Source organism: Lipomyces arxii (assembly GCF_038497795.1).
Source record: "Lipomyces arxii strain Phaff 12-163 unplaced genomic scaffold V1512scaffold_1, whole genome shotgun sequence".
Classification (NCBI taxonomy): domain Eukaryota; kingdom Fungi; phylum Ascomycota; class Lipomycetes; order Lipomycetales; family Lipomycetaceae; genus Lipomyces; species Lipomyces arxii.
This window is the reverse complement of record NW_027117700.1, coordinates 1,333,599-1,353,913: the sequence shown is the minus strand read 5'-3', so window position 1 is coordinate 1,353,913 and position 20,315 is coordinate 1,333,599. Positions and strand designations below refer to the sequence as shown.

Here is a 20,315-nt window from a genome sequence, read left to right as displayed (position 1 = left end):
TGCCATAATAGCACAAACACACATGTCCTACGCTTCGACTACTCGAAACTCCGACCTTTACCGCGTCCAAACAAAAGCCGAGAGTATCGTCAGATCTGTAATTGTTCGAAACAAAACAATTAAAGCACTTCGGGACCTTTATTACACGCAGAAATGGAAATCTCACCAGATGAGCTAGAATTCACACGTAAGTCGTGAGACTGCAAAGTGAAAGACCAGTATCAAGCTGATTACCAAATAGAGCCATTAACACAGTCCAGTACTCGGATATTACGATTGCATAATAAAACATCTGAGCCAATGGCTTACAAAGTCAAGACGACTGCTCCAAAAGTGTATGACGATGATTTTTCAGAGGTGGATTTGAGAGTAATCTAATGATCGTCATTGTTTAGATACTGTGTGAAGCCAAATGCCTCAAGAGTCAATCCGGGAGAAAAGGTTGATGTTCAAAGTACGTTGTCTGGACTTTTGCAGTGAGCCAATGAGACTAACAAATAGTCATCCATCAAGGCTTGGAAGAAGAACCCCGTCCTAATTACAAATGCAAGGACAAATTTCTTATTCAGACAACGACAATCGAAGCTGAACAAGAAACGTTGAGCATTCCTGATCTTGTAAGTTATCGATCTCCATTCTGGTTTTTGGGTTACAGGCACTAACAGGCACAGTGGAAGTTGGTCGAGGATACAGCAAAGGACAAGATTGCAGACTGCAAGATCCGCGTCAAGTATGTCATCGACCCGGTGACCAGTACTCCAAAACATACCTCCGTTGTGCCGACCGACGCAGACAGCTTTTCTACCCCGTCAACTGATGGCACGACCGAGTCCGCGACCGAGACCAAGGAGGTGCCGATAACAACTCCAGCGACCGTGACCGAGTCTGCGGGCGAGACTGAGCCCGCGTCCCCGGCCACAGCTGCCGTGCCGCAAAAAACAAAGATGACTGGTGCTACGTCAATTAAGACTGCGCCTATTTCGCCGGCCACGCCGATGACTTTGTCAAACGGTGTGCCTATTCCCACTGCTCTGTTCCTTTGCCTGCTAGCATTTCTTCTTGGTTGGCTCTTTTTCTAAATAGAGCGAGAAGCAATTGGTGGAGTCTATGGAATATTTGATACATTAAACTATATACTGGCGGATTTGACCCGTAGGGCAGTTGGGGGGGTGGGTTTGCTGATGTAGAACTGGGGAAGATTAAGCAGGGAAAAAGAAAGAAATAGTTGTCCAATCGGTTAATTTACTAGTTGTTGACCTGTTTATATTTTGGGAACGCTTTAAGTTAGTTTGCAAAGCATTATCACACGGGTCACTTGGTATAACGCATCTCTTTACAGTAATATTACTAGTTATCCTACCGCGCACTTCCGTAATGTTTAAAAAATCAATTCTTTTACAACAGCTCTGGATTAATAATATACGCTATACAATGCTGCTCATCGAAATTCTATAGAGACGCATCAAAAAATGGGTCACAAAACAAGGCCAAAAGAGTCTTTAGACAGCACTGACGTGCGACTTGACAAATCTTCCAGACGGATCTTCAGCGCAACCCCAGTCGGCCTTGGGAACCCATCTCATAACTGTCTCGGCGCAAGTCTTGGTCGGGAAATGCTCGTCAAACATGCATCTGTACCAGTAAGCTTCCTTTGTGGTCGGGACGTCGTCTCCCCAGTGTGGCTTCGGGGTCGCAAAATCTTCGTCTGAGACGAATTTTTCGGCACTGTCCTTCAAGCAGTCGATCCACGAGTATCCAACACCGTCCGAGAACTGTTCCTTCTGGCGCCACAGAATCTCGTGTGGGAGGTACGGCGTCGCGCCGGGCTCGTCAGTTGTGTCGAACGCTTTTCGGAGAATGTACTTCTCGATCTTACCAGACTTAATAAGTTTCTCTTCGGGGTCAATGTTGAGCACCAGTTCCAGGAAAGCCTTGTCGAGGAACGGTACACGGGCCTCGAGACCCCATGCGCAGGTCGACTTGTTCGCCCGGAGACAGTCCGCCAAGTGCAAGTTCTTGACACGCTGGATTGTCTCAGTATGGAAGGCCTCCTTTGATGGAGCCGAACCAAAATACAGGTAACCACCAAAGATCTCGTCTGAGCCTTCACCGGAGAGAACCATCTTGACACCCTGCGCCTTGATCTTGCGGGAGAGAAGATACATCGGGGTCGATGCGCGGATTGTGGTCACGTCGTAAGTCTCGAGATGATAGATGACGTCCGACAGCGCGTCAAGACCTTCTTGCAGAGTGAAAGTGTGTGCGTGATGAATAGTGCCGATGTAGTCTGCGACTTTTTGGGCAGCAATCAAATCAGGCGCACCAGGTAAACCGATGGCGTACGAGTGCAGACGGGGCCATGACGCGGCACCTGATAAATGGCCTTCTTCATCAACACCAGTCAGGTTTCCGCTCGTGCTGGTTCCGCCTTGAGCCTTAAGTGTCTCGCGCGCAGCGATGGACGCAATTAGACTCGAGTCTAAACCACCCGAGAGCAACACACCGTACGGTACCTCGGACATGAGACGCTTACGAACCGCAGCTTCGAGCGATTTCCGGATGGCCAGCAAGTCGAGTGGGGTCGACGGGATTTTCTCGCCGTCCCACCACGAAGGGTTGAAATACCGTGTGAGTTTGTCGGTTGCCGAATCGTAGATATGGCCGGGCGGGAAGGTGATGATGTCGTCGCACACTTCGCTGAGGGACTTCATTTCTGAAGCAAAGAAAACAGCACCGGGACAGGTAGACGAGCGACCCATGTAAAGCGAGGTGATTCCAATTGGGTCACGGGACGCAATCATTCTATCCTTAACTGCATCGTAGAGGACAAAGGCGAACATGCCGTCGAGATGGTTAGGGCAGTCAATATCATACTTGAGATACTACTCCAATTTAGCAATGCCCATGCGGCGGGTAGAAGACTCACCAGAGGAATAATGACCTCACAGTCAGACTGGGTCTTGAATTTGTAGGAGTCGCCCAGTGCATGTCTGATAATGACGTGGTTGTAAATCTCGCCGTTGACACCAAGCGCGAGAGTCTCGTCGTCGTTTGTGAGGGGCTGAGCGCCGGAGTCTTGAAAAAATATTAGCCCATAGCCATCAGGGTAGAGTTGAGGGCGCTTACCAAGACCGACAATAGCAAGACGTTCATGAGCAATGACTGATTTGTTAATATAATACAGTTATATGGATTTTGTACATACTTGTCTTGTTCTTGACGAAGTTTCCACCTGACTGTTAGTAGTTCGTTCTATTTAAGCAGTCTCAAAGAATGACATACTCCAATCAGGACCACGATGACGAATCCTACATTGTGTTAATATTATCTCATTAATTAATCAAACATTGAAACGCACAATTTTGAGAGCTGGAGGGCTTTTGGCTTGAAGCTGATAACATCAGGATGGTGGTGACAAGCAAAGATTCCGCACATGATTTTCTTCCAGAAGTACTTAACAACGAAGAAAAAGCGGATATAGTGAGAGGTCGTCGATATATTTTTTTGTAAGAGTCAAATTCAAAATTTAGACCGACTCGAGCTCCGAAAAAAGTAAATACCCTAACCCTATGAGTTATGTTTTTCGTGACCGGGACGCGTCGACGATTACACGGTGGCCTCTGATGAAAAGAACAAAATGTCGTCGTTCCTGTGTTCATCACCACCGTTCGTGAGATCAAATTTAAGAAACTCGATTAGTGCGTCGTCAGAGGCTTCGTCTTCGCCAGTAAAGAGTCCGACACCTGCAAATCATAGAAGGATTGCAAGACCGTTTGCCAGAGAGCAGGCGCCGAGTGGGAGTTCGGTTAAAGAAGTGCTGGAGTATGCAAGCAGAGACCCAGCACGGGTTAAGCGACGGAAAGATCATGCTACTGCGTTGATTCAGAAGCGAAATGCCATGTTTAAGGCGACCAGAGGGGGAGATGATGAGATGATGTGGTTCATTTGGATGGCAGAAAAACGAGCGTGGGAACGAGAACTGGAACGTGAGGCAGAGGAGGCGAATGTTAGTATAGACGAGTTACTTGCACATGAAGGTGACACGTTTGCGGAGGCGGAATTGCTTAGTGAACCGTATCAAGATACAGAAGATGAGGATCAAGCGCTAGTCGAGATGCTTGAGCGACAAGAACAGGAGGAAATGGAAGAAGCTGAACGGCTGTGTTCACTACAGAATGAGACTCAAGACGAGGATATGAGTGAGTTGTAGTTTGTTTTATGGTGTTTTTGGCGTTGGTATGTACAATAATATATAAATTACTGCATTGCACAATTATCGGCGCCTGGAATAGACCCTTCACCTAACCCAAGACCAGCAGGCCCCATATCAGACATTATATCTGCCGGCGGAGACCCTGATTCTTGCATCTTTTGCATTCGATCAACAATATACTTCCTGTCGTCTTCATCTGTATCGCTGTAACCCGGTCGCTCGAACCTAACTACAATCTCCCTAACAACTACCCGCTGAGATTCGTATCTATCTGCCTCGTCTTGTGGCAGCGTGTGCTTGTTCGATTGTAACCAGTTAGCATACTTGTCGTCCAGCTCCTTCATTGGCTCATATAAAATATCTTTCGATGTTAGCTGGTCCATCATACCAGCTAGCATTCGGGTTAAGTCTTCGTCGGAACCAAGAGAGCCATCTCCGCCACTTGACTCGCCTAACTGTTTAAGCATGGCGGCAAGAAAATCATCTTCCTCGCTTGTCGCATTGACTTCCCTATCGACCTGATGATCCGACTCCTTCATTCTTTCCATTGTCCGCAGAATGGTCTCCTGTAATGTGTCTTTTTTCTCCTCAACCGGTTCTGGCGGCGGCGGAGACGTCAGCTTGGTAGGCCCAAACTCGTTGATCCCAGCCATCATGTCTTCAAATTGTTTCCGACTTTCCGGATCCTGCTCAAGCTCGCCCAAAATCTGCTCAATCCCAAGCTCAAGCTGTTTGGCAAAATCGTCTTCATCACCGGTGACTAAAGTTTCGGTCGCCGACTTGCTCGTCGACGGTTGTGCTGCTAGCGATGGAGGTGGCCGTGGTGGATCTTGTAAGGTGAATTGAGCGAGGTAGTCTCGTCATTAGTAATATTCATAACAAGCCAAAGTGCCTTACCATCGAGATCATCAAGATTGTCATCGTCGTTTACCGGATCTGAAGGTGTGTCTTGTTTAGACATAATTAAGGTGCTGGCTGTGTAATTGAATTGAATTGTGCGGGAGATGATTTTGTCATACTCATGAGCCGCATGAAGTTAGATGCCCTGAGTTCTCTCTCCCATGCTTATGTTCATGTGCTATCCTCTTGATATGCTTGTCTAGTATACTGTATATGTCAATAGATACTATTAGAGAATTTATTTGTAGTCATTATTTACGTATACAATCAAACAGAGCCAGTGGACTCCTGTCAACTAACAATGCCATATTGGGCTAGGGTTGATCAGATGTATGTAATCATTCGAGTTCCCCATCGGATTCATGCTGTCAAAGCAACACAACATGAAGATCAATTTGACAAGTTTTGCTGTCAGTATTATCGCTGTCAAATGACTTTTGCTTACAGGGTTATTTAAGGCAAGTACTTACTGTTACTTAATTCTGTAATCTTTTTGTGCTTGTGTTCTGTTTGTTGTGCAATATATTGACATAAGATACCATAGAGAGCTTTACTGATGATACTTTGTTTCTGTGGTTTCTGTTTCTTCAAGTAGCTCTAAGTGAGAGCAACCGCTTTGTTTTGAAGGGCAATATTGTGGAACAGCCGCCGTACTCACAACATGTAACGCGTGTTGCGGTTCTTGCCATGGATGGTGTCCAATGTACATGTGGGTGTATTGCTGACTGTAAAAGTCTGCGAGGTATGGACAGGAAATTGGGGGGATTGCTAGACCATGTAAACTCGGGCTAGCTAGGGATCAAAACAAAATTAAGTGTGTGGTGCGAGAAAGGTCAGCAAGTTGGTACAGCTGAAATATTATGTTTTTGCTATAAATTTCTGGAGTTGGTATTGCGTGTTTTGAGATTCTTCTCAAGGCACTGTCTAGGCTCTAGGATGTTCTCTGATTTTTGACAATTACCTTTTCTTCTTTTGACTTGATGGATTCTAAGTTGCTAGTTTCTAGTGCTGAATTTCATCATTGTGGTCCTTTAATTATTATCGAGCTGGCATTTGCGAACTACGGTCAATTAAAAGACAGAATTTATTCACATTATAAGTTATATACCTCGACTTTAGCGAGCTCCCTGTTTTCTATGGTCTACATATTTTTTCTGTGCTAATGAGCGCAGCTGCGTACTGTGAATAATGCCCGTTACTTAATCTAGATTTTTAGGGGCTGTTTAAAGGCATTGCATTAACCTCGGTCAACGTCGTCAATATGATCAACCCAACTTCAACAGTTTCACAACTTATGGCGATCAGGTTGGTCCTTAAAGAAATGAGACTTCTGTTTTTAGCAGGTAGTGGGATTCTTTTTGTTTTGTTTCTGACTCTTTGCAATAATTCTGTCGCAGGTTTGCACTGAATATTATAAGCTGTCATATCAAAATACTTTATAAGTTACACCATATCGCATTGAATCGTAGTTAAGGAATCTCTTGATGCCCGAAGCAACTCAAACTGCGATTAGAGATTGGACTGTACACAGTTTAGACGAGTGCGTACAACGACAAACTTACAGGTAGAGGTAATTCACTCACTCTACTTTCTTTTACAGACTCATGTATCAAATCAAGCCATTACTCAAGTCAAACCGGTGTGCTTAAAATAACAGTTTAAGGTTTAAAGATGCGGATGTTCCTTGCAGAAGTGTAAAACTCTATTGTCCCCTTTTTTTAGTTTCTCATTAAAAATGTGAGTTGGCTTTAGTTCTTCTATTTTTTCTATTTTAATATGATTAATGCTAATTAAACATGTTAAAATTAAGATTGACTTTACAATGCACGCAAAATCAGGCACAGCCACGCGTCACGCCCCACGCGCTACGCGTCAGTTCTTGACTGGAATGCGGCGACCCCTTACTACTACTGCCCATCACATCACGAACCCCGTGAGTTTCGGCCGATGTAGAGTTTCGACTAATTGGCCCCTGTTACTGTGTGTCATCCCTGTGCCTGTTCCTGTTACAATTATTTTGCTGCTTGATAACTGTGGTAAAATCCTGTTTTCGTCAATGTTTCGTTTACACGATCTTCATCACCACTCGCCATGCGTATGCTCTCTGTTTTGCTTTTGCTCTGTGTGGCCGCAATCACTCAAGCGTATGACTCTGGTGCATCGGATAACGTTGTGGTGTACTGGGGTCAAGCATCTGCGGGCTCGCAAGAGTCGTTGGCCTACTACTGCAACAGCAAGTCGGTCGATATTGTCGTGCTTTCGTTCCTCATGACTTTTTTTGCGGCGGATGGGTTGCCGGATGTTAACTTTGCAAACGCGTGCTACGAAACGTTTCCAGGCAAGACATTGCTGAAATGTGATCAAATTGGGTGCGTAATGCGTGAATGAAAAGGGGAAAACTAGTTGACGGTATAGGGAGGATATTAAGACGTGTCAGGCTGCAGGCAAGAAAGTACTGTTGTCGCTCGGTGGTGCAGCAGGATCGTACGGATTCACGTCCGACGATCAGGCGACAGAGTTTGCGAACACAGTGTGGGACACTTTCGGGGCCGGCACGAGCGATACGAGGCCGTTTGGTGACGCGGTGATTGACGGGTTTGATCTTGACATTGAAAACGGCAATTCAGTTGGGTATGCTGCGTTTGTGACCCAGCTGCGGACACTTTACGGCGGGGGAGAGTACTACATTTCTGCTGCTCCTCAGTGCCCGTTTCCTGACGCCAGTATTGGGAATGCGCTTGACAATGCGTGGTTTGATTTCGTTTTTGTACAGTTCTACAACAACTACTGTGGTGTCAATAACCCGTCTCAGTTCAACTACGGGACCGACTGGCAAGGCTGGGTGCAATCGACCGCGCACAACAAGGACGTGAAATTGTTTGTCGGCGTGCCTGGCAGCAGTTCAGCTGCCGGTTCTGGGTACGTTGCGCCGTCTGACCTCGAAGCTTTGATGGGCGGGATTGAAGACAAGTCTGCGTTGGGCGGAATCATGATCTGGGACGCGAGCCAGGCGTTCCTGAACGTGGCTAGTGGGCTCGCGTTTGTGGACGGCGTCAAGGACATGCTCGGCGGACTTGACACGTTCCAGCCCAGTAAGACCAGTCAGAGTATTCCGACTTCTTCTACAGTCGATGTTGTTCAGGTTTCGTCTATTTCAGCAATAGGACAGGGGTTGTATATGGTGCCTACTATTGGGCCTGCGTCGTCTGCCGTCGAGTTTACTACAGCGATTGAGCCGACGATGATTGAGCCTACTTCAGTGATGGAGCCTACTTCAGTGATGGAGCCTACTTCGGTGATTGAGCCCACATCGGTTATAGAATCCAGTGTGAATGCATTCGGAGCCACATCAACGACGGTAGTCATGAAGCACGTTGCAACCGCAACAGCGACAGCGACTGTCTACGTCACAGCGACTATGCTTACCAGCAGCTCCTCGTTTGGTCCCGACCCTCCCGAATCAACGATCGCACCTAATATCTACGCGACAGACGACGCGGACGACTGTGCCGGGCTGGCTGATGTTGCATTAGCGAAATGCAACAACTTGCAGTACACGACCCTCAGACAGAGCGATAGCTGCACTGTTGGCGCGGTCGCATGCGTCGAAGGCATGTTTGCCAAATGCGACGACAGTAAGTGGGTAACGTTTGCGTGTCCGGCGGGCACGATCTGTGTTGCGCTGCCGAACGCGGCGTATTCTGTTGTCACGTGCGATACTGAAGACGATGTCGCAAGGATATTTGGCCCTACGAGCGCGGTTGTCAGACGGAACGTGACCGAGAAGGTCAAGCGATCTTTCAAGAGGCGGCATAGCCACGGTCATCATAAACGAAGGAGTACATTTTGATACCGGTATATACTTCACGAAACGATACGATTACATGATTTATGATTAACGAGAGATGATTTATGCTAAAATGTTTAATATACTTGCTTAATGAAGAGAACGCGTAGAACTTCAAACCCTGCTGGACGTGTAACCCTAATCCAACGTGATGACGGGTTGAGCTGAACAGAGCAAGTTTTACTCGTTTACATTTAAATGACTTCACTCTGTTTGAATCGCCTGCAAGAAGAACGGTGAGTGTAGTGAATTATTTACGCGATGAACTCGGTTTAACGAGACAGAAAACAATGGCGAAAAGACCACCCGTTTGGATTCTACGCCAAACCAAATAAAGCACCAGACGGAGGCCTGGACTTGCTCAACTGGTCTGTCGGGATCCCCGGCAAGGCGAACACGATCTGGGCTGGAGGATTATACACAGTGACATTGCATTTTCCTGACGAGTATCCGACGAAACCACCAAAATGCAAGTTTGCCCCAAATTTCTGGCATCCGAACGTGTATCCGTCTGGCACGGTCTGTCTTAGCATTCTGAACGAGGAGCAGGGTTGGAAACCGGCGATTACGATTAAGCAGATTTTGTTGGGCATTCAAGACTTATTAAATGATCCGAATCCTGATTCTCCTGCTCAAGCTGAGGCGTTCAATGCGTATAAGTATGTATATGTTTGGATAGTGGATGGAGAATACTAATGATCTAGACGTGATAGAGCATTATATGAAAGAAAAGTACGCCAACAATCGAAAGAATATGCTGTATCATAATAGGACTGAATAGATTTGTGTCTGTATTGTCTATTTGTAGACTATGCTAAATTTTTATATACTACAACTAATTATACTACAAACTCTTTAAACGAGTCGACAGACTTAAACACAACCTTGCCCTGCTTGACGCTGGCTATCTTGAGATGTCCACCATTGGAAGCGTTTCCTTCCCTGACGTTCTCGATTTTGGCCTCGGCTTCAGGCACCGCGACGGCAGGCATGGCAGGCACAGGCTCGAGTCTTGCGAGTTCCATCATTTCAGACGCAGGAATCAAGTCAGACAGACGCGAGGCCCGTGACTGGATTAAAATTGTAGTTGGACCTTTGAACTTCAACAACATGTCATTGCCATACACAAATCTCGTGAACGTGGTCTTGATGTTGAACCATGATCGCGACAGAAACTGTGTCGTCGGTGTGGTCGAGGTGACTGTTGGGATCAGTCGTTTGAGCACGTCTGGAACTTGTAATCTGAACTTCAAATGCCGAATTCGGTATGGCAAGGGGGCCGATGCGGGTAGGTTTGAAGCGTATGCCAGCACGTTCGCCGGGTGAACTGCAAACTCCTCACCTTCATCCTGCAACGTCAGCTGGTAGATTTGTCCTTTGCCCACCAGCGCGACCTCTCCCCGGCCAGACAGCGTGGTGTTGCCCCACCGCGACAGACTCAAATTCGGCATCAGTTTCGGCTTGACCGTCAGAGTCGAGCCTGCCCACGCTAACAACCCGTTTCGCTGCGCAATTACCCAGTCCACCCGGCCGTCGAGTGACACGACTGCAAAGGTGGTATGGACTGACCTGCTTTTTGAACTTACGAGTGCGGTCAGTGGGGTCGTGGATGTCAGTTTTTGGTACATGAATGGAATTCCTACTAAAGCTCGTACAGTAGGACTCAAGATTGAAAGAGTCGAAGTAGCCTTTTTAATTTAGCACAGTCTAAATCTTTATATCTTCTACTCACGTTCTCAAGCTGGCCATTGATTCCAACCAGAGTTCCTCGTCGGGTGAACAAAGTCGCTGATGCCGGCAACGCGATATTGAGTAGACTGGCCGAACTTCCAAGGACTTCAAATTTCGGCGCTTTACTTTGTCAGTCACGATAAGTTTGCAAACATTGAGAAAGCGCTTACTTTTAGGGAACGGACCGTCGCCGCTGATTTCAGGCACCGATTTCACGAGGTCGGACACGTCCATCGAGAGTGGGATTGACGCAGTCGGAGACTGAGCAATGTGGACACTCCGTGACGGCCGCATCTTGGACGTGCCTATTAAACACCGCCGCGACTGGCACCAATTGAAGGCAAACATGGTTTCGTGAAGTTCGACTTTGGGATAGGTGAATCCCGACTCGTTGTAGGCTCGAGGCACGGGGCATCAGGGTTATTCAGGGTTATTCAGGGTTACTCTATTTTAATTATATAACATCCTACGAAGCAGCCCACACTTCTTTACCAGCACTTTCCATCCAAGTCTCGAGCTGTCCAACTGAAGTATACCAATTTTCCAATCGGAGTCTCATGCTTTCGATCTGTCCGGTCGTCATGATCCGAGGCTGCAACCACGTGATTGTAACCCGTTCACTGACCTGATCGATCGATCCCTGGATTAGTCCAAGACTGAGCGCCTTCATGACCAAATGCTCAACTTCCTCGTTTGTGATTTGAGTTTCTGTCGCGATAGTCCGGAAACTCAATGTTCGGTCAGACACAGGGCGCCGAAACACGGCTTCGATTAAGGCCATCAAGCAGATCTTTTCGCGCAGAAAGTCCTGTGCGCCGGCCAAAATCGGCAGTGTGACAAACTGGGGCACAAGGTTGTTAAACTTGGCAATGTCGCCTGCAGTCAATGCAAATAATAGCGTCCTTAACCATTCGTACTCTGTCCCGATCAGACTTTCAAGAACTGGATGCAAAAGAAGCTCGCCAAAATTGTAGATCGTGTCTCCCAACAAAGCAGCGATTGATAAATCATACGCTCGCTCACGCTGAGATGCAATTGGCAGACTCGAAATGTTGATGCATGCTAGAAATCTGAGCGAGTTGCGATAATACGCCGCAAAGTCTGCTTTAGCCTTGAAATAGTCGGCATTGACAGAGTAAAACGCAGCGTTAATGACAGAATCAACCGTGTCAAACTGATCAAGCAATACAGTAGCGTCATCCATAACTGATCTGGCATAATCAACGTCACCAAGTTGGAGTTTGACCCTCGCACACTCTATCTTTGCGTACACAAACGCATCCTTTGTTTCCGGAGTGTCGACTTTTGTCGCGACCGCGCTCATAAACTCCAATGCCTCCTTTTTGTCTTCAAACGTGGCCGCGGTCGACAACGCGATCGAGACCAGGTTGAGTTTGTTGATCTTAGACTCGAACGAGTTTACGAACTGGCTATACACACGTGATCTAAGCGGTAAACTTAATGGGTTGTCAAAGAATTGGACTAAGACCAGTGTGAGTTGATGCCATAGTCTGCAACGTCAGCTTATACTGCTTGAACATAAGACGTATATACTGACCTTCGTTCCCATAGATCTTCCATCGTATAGAACTCTCCGACTAGTTCAGCTGCTGCTTCATTTCTCAGTGTTGACAGAATTGTCGGGATGTCATGGTCGATGTCCATTTCTGCCATTTTTACTGTGTATATGATCTGTAGTGTGTGTTCGTTGTATGTAGAGCGAGTGTGAGTAGATGCTTCGAGTCGACGCCATAGTGTCACTCAACTATTCACGTGATATATGCCATTGGTGTCACTCATAACATCTCGTGACGGGCTTCACAGCCAATCATCAACACCAAATTCAAACTCGTCGTTCAAAAGTCCAGTTCTTTCATTTCGCAGTCCAATTCGCACAAAACAGAAGTCATGATCTTCCTGCACCAAGTCCGCGTTCGAGTTGGTGTTCATGTGCCTTTACAGGCTCAGAACAGTATGTTTTTTCCGTTTTATATAAATTGCCTTATTCATATATCCAGTCACATCTCGTGGTGTTCATGACCTCGCAATCACTCTCTCAGGCAAGCCAATCATCTCAAGTGGTCCTGGCGGAAGGTAAGCAATGCGTTAGAGTGCGTAATGGACGGCGTACTTATGTTTTCAGGTCATCGCGTACAGGGAGAGTGGCGACCGTGTTTGGCGCAAATGGGTTCCTGGGTAGATACTTGGTCTCGAAACTGGCTCGTCAAGGCACAGTTGTGATGGTCCCATTTAGAGAAGAAATGAACAAGCGGTTTCTTAAAGTTACTGGCGATCTTGGTGTGGTCAACTTTATCGAGTTTGATCTTCGTAATCTCGAGAGTATTGAAGAATCAGTCAAGAACTCGGATATTGTTTACAATCTCATCGGCAGGGATTATCCTACAAAGCTGTTTAGTTTCCACGACGTCAATGTTGAGGGCAGTCGTCGGATTGCTGAGGCTGCTGCCAAGTACGGCGTCGACAGATTCGTGCAAGTGTCCTCTCATGATGCATCACCAGACTCGACGTCAGAATTTTACAGAACAAAGTACGAGGCTGAACAGGTTGTCAGATCGATCATACCGAACTCGACAATTGTTAGACCGGCACCTATGATTGGCTGGGAAGACAAGGTCGTGAAGAAAATCACCAACTGGCCGACATATGTCATCAACAACGACCAGCGCCTTATGCGCCCTGTTCACGTGTACGACGTCGCGACTGCGCTTCACAAGATGGCGTTCGACGACTCAACTGCTGGCAAGACTTACGAGCTCTACGGACCCGACGAGGTCACACCGATGCAAATCCGTCGGTACTGCGAGTTTGAGGCCATGATGAAGTACAACTACCATAACGTTCCCAAGAAGCTGTACGCTTCTGTTTCGGACTTGCTTAACAAGCTGCTGTGGTGGCATGTCGGATGCGCTGATGAGGTCGAGCGTCAGGGAATTGACCAAAAAGTTGACCGTCATGCGCTTACATTTAAAGACCTTGGCATCAAGCCTGACAAGGTTGCCGACTACGTTGGACAGTACGTCAAGCATTATCGCCAAAATTTGTTCCAGGACGTTGCGCCTAACTCTATTGCCGAGCGCAGACGTGAGAGAGAGTTTATTCACATTACGCATTAATTTTGTAGTTAGCAAAGAAGACATCTAGACATCTATTTAAAGTAAAGAAGGAAGTAAAGTGAGCCGCACGTCCATTTGGACATTGGCAGTCATGTGCTTTTGTAAACATCACACGAAATGCTCCTGAACGAGGTCGCGTCGACAGGCGCTATTAGCGGATTAGACTGGCCTGAGTTTCGATTGTTTTTAATTACAAAATTAAAAGAAATCTCACGAACAGCGTTCAGCGCAGACGAGACCGAAGAAGACCAGGCATGGGTTAACGATTTGGGACGTGCGGTCGACAGCTTCACTTCAGATCCGCCATTTACGATCCAGCGACTAGCTGAACTGGTCAAAGAGCCAAACAGATATTACAAAGACCGAACCAAATTTTTACGAGCGGTTGAGCGGATTATCGGGGTTGAGAGTGGAGTTGGCGAGTTTGCACGGGCGTTTGACAACCACTCGACAGCGGAAGGCGGTGTTGTATTAAGTCCTATTCCATGGGCAATTGATGAGATTGAAGTGAATGACAGAACCGAAGAGAATACGAATACGAAGACAGATGCCAATGGAGATACAGAAATGGCAGATTAGATAATGATCTATACATGTACAATAAAATGGATAACTATTTGCTGGCAAAGAACTCTGCGATCCTGTCTTGTTCTTGAATGAGTTTCTCATTGACAAATCTCTGGCTTGATGCCTTTGACGGTCTGAAATAAGACGAATCTTGTGGCCGTTTCCACTCATGAGGAAACGCCATGAATTGCTTCTTCTTCTTGATGTGTCGAGTATCAAGCGGAATGTCTGCAAAGTCCTCGGATGATATGTCTTTAGACTCTGAAAGTAACCGCTTAAGCGTGTCGACTAAATACTTCTTATTCTGAACAGAATTCGGGAAGTTTTCTGAGCTCATCTTGAACTTGTTTGTCGTCGGATTGTATCTTTGACCTGCAATTACTTTGAACTTGTGTAGTCTCTTGTCTGAATCTTGATCTTGTCCAAAATATGTACTCTTGATTTCATCCACATTCGCTTCAACAACAACTTTCGACTCCGCTTTATGTGTCTGTCCTAAGAAACTGGTGTACCGAAACTTGAACACTTCAGTCTTCTTGTCTCGGGGCACAAACTCTGTCGCAACGTCTCTCAATCCAGGCATTTCCCACGCCGCCACTCGATTATACATTCTCTTAACCCGATGATTCTCAATCTTGCGATGCGCCAACGGAGACAGCTCGTCAAATTGAAATTCTTGTCCAAGCGCACCGTCAACAGTCAACTGACCCAGTTGCCGGTCTTCCTCCTCTTGTTCCTGCTCAATCACGGCCGCAACTTGCTCATCAGTAATCTCGGGCGAGACAATGTAGTCCATTTTAGTGTTGACTCCAACAGGAACACTCCGAATGTTGTACTTTTCTCTGAAATACTTGTTGAAGTTTTTAGTCTTCGGAACGTACTCAAACTCGCTTTTCTCATTCTGGTCTGCTCGAACGTAAACAGATGTGGAAAACGACCGGGTTACAACCGGTAAAACCGTCGCACTTCTTGTCAGTCCCCTTCTGCAAACGCTTGTCATTCTCTGTCTTTAATTGGCTTGATGAGGTTCTGACTTTCCGAACATTTTAAAGATTTTTAGATATATAGGGTTAGGTGTTTCTTCCCCACGGTGTCTTACTATTTTCATGCACTTACATCATAAAGAACACACGCACACACACGAAGGATGAGCTCAGTTGGTGGGAAATATAAAGGAAAAGGGAAAGGAAAGGGCAAAGGCAAATTACGAAGTTCTCATCCTGAACCCGCAGACGTTGACGTTGCTGCATATGATGATTTCATCACGACCCATAATTTAATTCCTTTCTCTAACTCGTCTGGATCGCCAGAACCGGGCCGGAATGTGTCTGGCTCTAGTTTGGCAGGTTTACAAGCTGATTTAAATGTGTTTTCGGCTACTGTGAATGCGAGAATACTCAGATTGCAACGAGTCCTGAGAAGTTTAGAGAGCCAGAGCGCGAAAGTGCTGCTCAGGGTCCATGAAGCTGAAGCTGAAGCTGACGAGGCTGCAAAGGCCGAGACTCACAAGCCCACCGAAACTGCTTTTGAACTTACTGAAACTGATCCTGTCGCTTCTGACAGTGTGAATGAAGTTTCGTTAAAGCGAAAGGCTGACGAAATTGATGATCATCAAGGTTTGTTTTATGTTAGCGATTACTACTACGTTACTTTACTAAACGTTTCCAGAAATCAAACAAGAGCAAAAACGATCATCCCCAATACAGCAGTCACCTCCGCCAGATCGCGTATCACCAGAGCCGGAGACCACGAGCACGGCTCTCGAGCCCGCCGCCCACTCCGAGACCGCAGACAAGCGGGTCAAGAACCCGGGTTCCGAGTACGTCAGCGTACAGACGATTCCGTCCGCCGCACTCGCATTCATGGACGACGCGGCCGACAACCAGATCCCAACCACTGGCGAGGACGACATGAAGAAAAAACTTGGCGTCGCATCGTACCCGACCAAAGACCTTTCGAGCTTACTCCCTGGTGACATTCCGGACGAGGATTTCTCCCGCGCCAAGCCAGCAAACCAGGTCCAGTTCTCTACTTTCCAGGCTTTCATTGAGCCGTACTTTCGTCCGTTCGTCGAAGAGGATTTGTCGTTCTTGAACGAAAAACAAGACACCCTGACACCATACCTGATCCCCCCGCTTGGGCCAAACTACCAAGACGTCTGGGCAGACGAGGACCGACCACATTCGTTTGGGTCCCCGGCACCTGCACGTCAGGACACGTACCCGTCTGTCGCGCCACGAGGGTCGTCAGACCAGATGTCAGAATACATGCTCGAGACGGAAGACATTTCATGCGGTCCACTCGCGTCACGAATCTTATCCGCTCTGCTCAAGGATGAAGCCGACGACATAATCATACCTTCGACAGCGCCAACACCGACCCCACAAGACGCCGAGCCTGACGCGCCCCAAGTCCTATCTTCCTCGTCCGCGTTCGCAGAGCAGCAGGGCTGGCGCGTGGTCTCGGTCAAAGCGGACTACAACACGCTCGAGGACAGACTGCGGCGCGAGTTTAAATATGTCGGGATCTTTGCCGACGACGACGAGCCGGACTGGTCCGCCCGCGAGGACGACGAAATTTGTGCCGAGCTCAGAGCTTTGCAAACCAGGCTCAAGTCTATCAGCGCGACCAACGCGGTCAGGAAAGCAAAGATTGAGAAAGTCGTACACGAACACATGGCGTACGCGGAGTACACCCAGATCCTCGAGGACCTGGACAAACAGGTCGACCAGGCGTACATGAAACGCACACGCACAATTAAAAACAAAAAGAAACGCCCTGTCAACGCAACGCCGCTGTCAACGACCGCGCTCGCGACCCGAACCGCGGACTTGGGCGAGGGAATCAAAGCTCTGCTCGATAAACGGAAACGCTGGATCGAAAAAATCGGGCCGGTCTTTCCACCGCCTGAAGTCATGAAACGCGTGCCTAAGACGGCAATTTTTGACAGCGCAGACAACTCCAAACAATACAATCCGCAGTCGGGGCCTAACATATCCGACCAAGTCGGCTGACTAAGCTTGTAATATATACCTATTCTCTTTAGTCTAATAGCATATCTTGTAATATTTGATTTTTACATGACTAATTACAGATCATTCTTCCTCCGCCTTGTTCGCGTTCTTCCTTAAAATAACTAGCCCTTCCAACGTGCTCGCAAGTGCAACGTACTCGTCGTCTTCCAACTCGGCACGGTCACCGTACCCGAGCAGGACCGGCGTGCTGTTTGTTACCCATCCGGTGATGGTCTTCGGTCGCCCCGCAAGTCCAACAGTCTCGACTGCCTGTCCCACTCGGACGTTGACCTGAATCGGCTTCAGATCTTCGTCAAGTGTGATTAGGAACCGTGGGTGGATCGCTGGCGTCAGGTAATACAGCAAGTAATGCGAATTCTCGAGCACAAACCCGGGCGTATCAATTAAGCTCACAAGTACAGCAAGTAACCCGGCCAGCGACGTGGACGACAAAATCTGCCTGTCCGTGTGAAACGGACTTAATGTCATGGTGCCCTTGCCTAAATGCAGCAAGCCCTGCGCGATCCGGACCATGAACAGACTGCTGGCCTCCTTTGAGTAGTAGCTCGCCAATTGCCGCAGAAGCTGCGCAAGACGCGCGTTGTTGGTGCCGGCGCCGACAAGTCCCATCGAGAAAATGGCATTGATCGCGACATCGATATCGCTGTCGTGCGAGTACCGCGACAATGTGTCAAACACCTTCATCTGCGGGTTCGACGCAGAAAGCAGTCCCATCGCAAGCGGAACAGCCCGCCGTATTGGACCCTCGCCATAATGCATCAAGTGTCCAAACTGTTGCAACACCATCTCGGATCCAATATCCTCACCCATCGCAATGATGGCAAGTCCAAGAACAGCGTACCCTTGATACAAATCATCGCTTTTGTTTTCCTCGCCCTCGCTTTCGGGATCGGCACGATCACTGCACAGGTGCAGTAAGCTCTGGATCTTCAGCACATTTCCAGTTCCGGCAAACGAGCAAATGTCAACCAGCACAGTAGTGTTGCGACCAATCGGATGCTCAATTGCCTTCAGCGTCTCGAGAATCACCTCTGCAGCATCCTGCTTGCCCATGTATAACAACCCAAGACCCAACGACATAAACCGTGCCCATTTGTGCGACAACTGCGAATCCTCACGTTCCATCATAGTCTGCAAGATTGTCTCGGTCAGATCAGCGTTGCACGATCCTACAAAAACGAGTCCAAGCGATAAAGCAGCGATCGATGAAATCTGCATGCTCAGCGACGAGTCTGCGACAAGTGGCTGCAAAAGATTGTAAACCTCTTGATTTTGTGATCCCGCGTACGACAGGCCAAGACCAATGATTGCAGATATCCGCAGCGGGACACTGACGTTCTCAACATACTCCGACAACAGCGCAATCGCAGGATCGGACTCTTCGTGCACTCCGGTATTGACAATACCAATTCCCAGCAGCGAACCAGCTTTAATGTATTCCTCCGACGAGTACATAAACTTGTCTAGATCTTGCAGGCCTTGCTCGACATTCCACAGCAAAATCTGTGCAATTCCCGCAGTCGCCGAAAGCATGCCTGAACCCTTGGTTTTATAAACCCAGGACGTGCTTTCGTCGTCCACAATCAGCAATTTGTCCTTGCCAAATCCGGCATTGATGAACGAGTTGACAAAACTAGATGCAAGGTTCTGTCGCGCAGAGTCAACTTGTCCAGACTCAGGACCACCACGAGAATGCTCGAGATGACTCTTGTAGATGTCTTCCGGCACCTTTGGCTCAAGAATGTTGAGCTCCTTTGCCAAAAACAAAAAGTACTCCGACAGTCGCGAGTTTGACAAACATTCTTGAACTTCATCGTTCTCAAGGTCGAGCCAGATTTGCTGTCGGGCAAGAATGAAAGCAAGCTGCTTGTGCATAAGAACGTCGTCTGTTGCGCTAAACACAGCCTTGATGGCGTCATGATCATCGAGTCTGATTGCAATAGCCATGGCATGTGTGAGTTGCTCTTGCGATAAGTAAATCTTAAACGCTGTTCGCAAGAACGCCATATCGTCTGGCGGAGCCAACAATGTCACGCAACTGACCATGTATAAGCACACCCGCGAATAAGTCTCCTTGTCGACAAACGGCGGCAACTTCTCAATGGCTTCCATCTCGAGCAACAAATCGACCGCGTCAGCCTCAGCGTTATGCTTGAGGAAAAACGGCACAATCTGCAACGCAAGCTCCATCAAATCGTCGTATGTTTCTTCTTTGGCCACTCGGGCGCCGTGTTCATCACCAATCTCAAGTGCCAGGTGACGGACATATTCGTGCCCCCAACTTCCGAGATCAGTGCTGGGTGAGAGTAATCTGTAGTGAAGTGATTCCCGCTTGCTTGTGTCAGAATAGGTCATGCCCAAAACTGACAACACGTCAGCAAGAGCACTCTGATCTGGCGTTAGTCATGATTCGATCCACGATTAGCAACATTGAACACACCTTTAGATCCTCTGGCCAAGTATCATACAACGCTGTCAAGTCACTGTAATACGGACGTAAAAACTTTAGTGGCTTTGGAACGGCAGTCATAGATGAAGTCGAGGTTCTGATAAAGTTCTTTAACGATTCAAGCGCAGGTCTATACAGTTCAGTATTTGGTTCCTTTATGCTGTTAACGGAGTGATTCAATCATAACGAACGGAAGCAAACCTCCAATCGCTCGACCAGCATCTCTAGTTCAGATTTGAGCTGCTGATCTTCTTCGGAAAGCTCTTCCTCAGCTTTATCCTTGTCTTTGCCCTTGTCGTCTGGCTTTTTGGCCGTGGCTGTAGCCGACGATTCAGCTTCAGTCGGTGCAGGAGCGTCTGCATTTTGCATTTCTGAATCTTCTTTAACCATCGCAATTACCTAATGATCGTGATTGTGTGGGTAAATAAAGAAAGATCGA

General features: G+C 47.6%; 12 protein-coding genes across 12 annotated transcripts; 6 read left to right on the top strand and 6 right to left on the bottom strand.

Annotated features, from left to right (window-relative positions):
• The first annotated feature begins 64 nt into the window (after positions 1-64).
• Positions 65-1,360, top strand: V1512DRAFT_257146 (VAMP-associated protein). Its single transcript, XM_066915169.1, has 5 exons — positions 65-187; positions 242-335; positions 396-454; positions 502-617; positions 672-1,360. Exons 1-5 carry the CDS (start codon positions 154-156, stop codon positions 1,077-1,079), a joined length of 711 nt encoding a protein of 236 aa, XP_066774567.1. The 5' UTR covers positions 65-153; the 3' UTR covers positions 1,080-1,360.
• A 12-nt stretch (positions 1,361-1,372) lies between these two features.
• On the bottom strand, positions 1,373-3,494 carry V1512DRAFT_257143 (uncharacterized protein). The gene is made up of 6 exons (XM_066915168.1): positions 3,359-3,494; positions 3,283-3,308; positions 3,206-3,232; positions 3,127-3,162; positions 2,927-3,075; positions 1,373-2,882 (listed from the first exon to the last, which is right to left on the bottom strand). The coding sequence occupies exons 1-6, from the start codon at positions 3,433-3,435 to the stop codon at positions 1,500-1,502; spliced, it is 1,698 nt and encodes a 565-aa protein (XP_066774566.1). The 5' UTR covers positions 3,436-3,494; the 3' UTR covers positions 1,373-1,499.
• A 543-nt stretch (positions 3,495-4,037) lies between these two features.
• On the bottom strand, positions 4,038-5,364 carry V1512DRAFT_257139 (Pex19 protein). Its single transcript, XM_066915167.1, has 2 exons — positions 5,111-5,364; positions 4,038-5,069 (listed from the first exon to the last, which is right to left on the bottom strand). The coding sequence occupies exons 1-2, from the start codon at positions 5,172-5,174 to the stop codon at positions 4,258-4,260; spliced, it is 876 nt and encodes a 291-aa protein (XP_066774565.1). The 5' UTR covers positions 5,175-5,364; the 3' UTR covers positions 4,038-4,257.
• A 1,527-nt stretch (positions 5,365-6,891) lies between these two features.
• Positions 6,892-9,060, top strand: V1512DRAFT_219432 (Cts1p). The gene is made up of 3 exons (XM_066913660.1): positions 6,892-7,486; positions 7,533-8,551; positions 8,681-9,060. Exons 1-3 carry the CDS (start codon positions 7,205-7,207, stop codon positions 8,961-8,963), a joined length of 1,584 nt encoding a protein of 527 aa, XP_066774564.1. The 5' UTR covers positions 6,892-7,204; the 3' UTR covers positions 8,964-9,060.
• A 36-nt stretch (positions 9,061-9,096) lies between these two features.
• Positions 9,097-9,811, top strand: V1512DRAFT_257131 (ubiquitin-conjugating enzyme/RWD-like protein). The gene is made up of 3 exons (XM_066915166.1): positions 9,097-9,196; positions 9,245-9,619; positions 9,665-9,811. Exons 1-3 carry the CDS (start codon positions 9,159-9,161, stop codon positions 9,726-9,728), a joined length of 477 nt encoding a protein of 158 aa, XP_066774563.1. The 5' UTR covers positions 9,097-9,158; the 3' UTR covers positions 9,729-9,811.
• Positions 9,729-11,075, bottom strand: V1512DRAFT_257127 (mitochondrial biogenesis AIM24-domain-containing protein). The gene is made up of 3 exons (XM_066915165.1): positions 10,862-11,075; positions 10,693-10,811; positions 9,729-10,648 (listed from the first exon to the last, which is right to left on the bottom strand). The coding sequence occupies exons 1-3, from the start codon at positions 11,037-11,039 to the stop codon at positions 9,800-9,802; spliced, it is 1,146 nt and encodes a 381-aa protein (XP_066774562.1). The 5' UTR covers positions 11,040-11,075; the 3' UTR covers positions 9,729-9,799.
• Positions 11,076-11,114: 39 nt separating this feature from the next.
• V1512DRAFT_257125 (uncharacterized protein) lies at positions 11,115-12,480 on the bottom strand. The gene is made up of 2 exons (XM_066915164.1): positions 12,250-12,480; positions 11,115-12,202 (listed from the first exon to the last, which is right to left on the bottom strand). The coding sequence occupies exons 1-2, from the start codon at positions 12,363-12,365 to the stop codon at positions 11,158-11,160; spliced, it is 1,161 nt and encodes a 386-aa protein (XP_066774561.1). The 5' UTR covers positions 12,366-12,480; the 3' UTR covers positions 11,115-11,157.
• Positions 12,481-12,558: 78 nt separating this feature from the next.
• Positions 12,559-13,935, top strand: V1512DRAFT_257124 (uncharacterized protein). The gene is made up of 3 exons (XM_066915163.1): positions 12,559-12,663; positions 12,710-12,785; positions 12,835-13,935. The coding sequence occupies exons 1-3, from the start codon at positions 12,600-12,602 to the stop codon at positions 13,823-13,825; spliced, it is 1,131 nt and encodes a 376-aa protein (XP_066774560.1). The 5' UTR covers positions 12,559-12,599; the 3' UTR covers positions 13,826-13,935.
• Positions 13,936-13,942: 7 nt separating this feature from the next.
• On the top strand, positions 13,943-14,404 carry V1512DRAFT_245267 (protein phosphatase 4 core regulatory subunit R2; the record flags this gene model as incomplete). The annotated part of the gene is made up of 1 exon (XM_066914365.1): positions 13,943-14,404. The coding sequence occupies one exon, from the start codon at positions 13,943-13,945 to the stop codon at positions 14,402-14,404; it is 462 nt and encodes a 153-aa protein (XP_066774559.1).
• V1512DRAFT_257121 (mitochondrial 37S ribosomal protein mS35) lies at positions 14,377-15,498 on the bottom strand. Its single transcript, XM_066915162.1, has one exon. It carries the CDS (start codon positions 15,390-15,392, stop codon positions 14,439-14,441), a length of 954 nt encoding a protein of 317 aa, XP_066774558.1. The 5' UTR covers positions 15,393-15,498; the 3' UTR covers positions 14,377-14,438.
• On the top strand, positions 15,490-17,490 carry V1512DRAFT_284816 (histone acetyltransferases subunit 3-domain-containing protein). The gene is made up of 2 exons (XM_066918031.1): positions 15,490-16,008; positions 16,061-17,490. Exons 1-2 carry the CDS (start codon positions 15,540-15,542, stop codon positions 17,404-17,406), a joined length of 1,815 nt encoding a protein of 604 aa, XP_066774557.1. The 5' UTR covers positions 15,490-15,539; the 3' UTR covers positions 17,407-17,490.
• On the bottom strand, positions 17,488-19,957 carry V1512DRAFT_200948 (armadillo-type protein; the record flags this gene model as incomplete). Its single annotated transcript, XM_066913210.1, has 2 exons — positions 17,488-19,815; positions 19,868-19,957. The coding sequence occupies 2 exons, from the start codon at positions 19,955-19,957 to the stop codon at positions 17,488-17,490; spliced, it is 2,418 nt and encodes an 805-aa protein (XP_066774556.1).
• Positions 19,958-20,315: the final 358 nt, after the last annotated feature.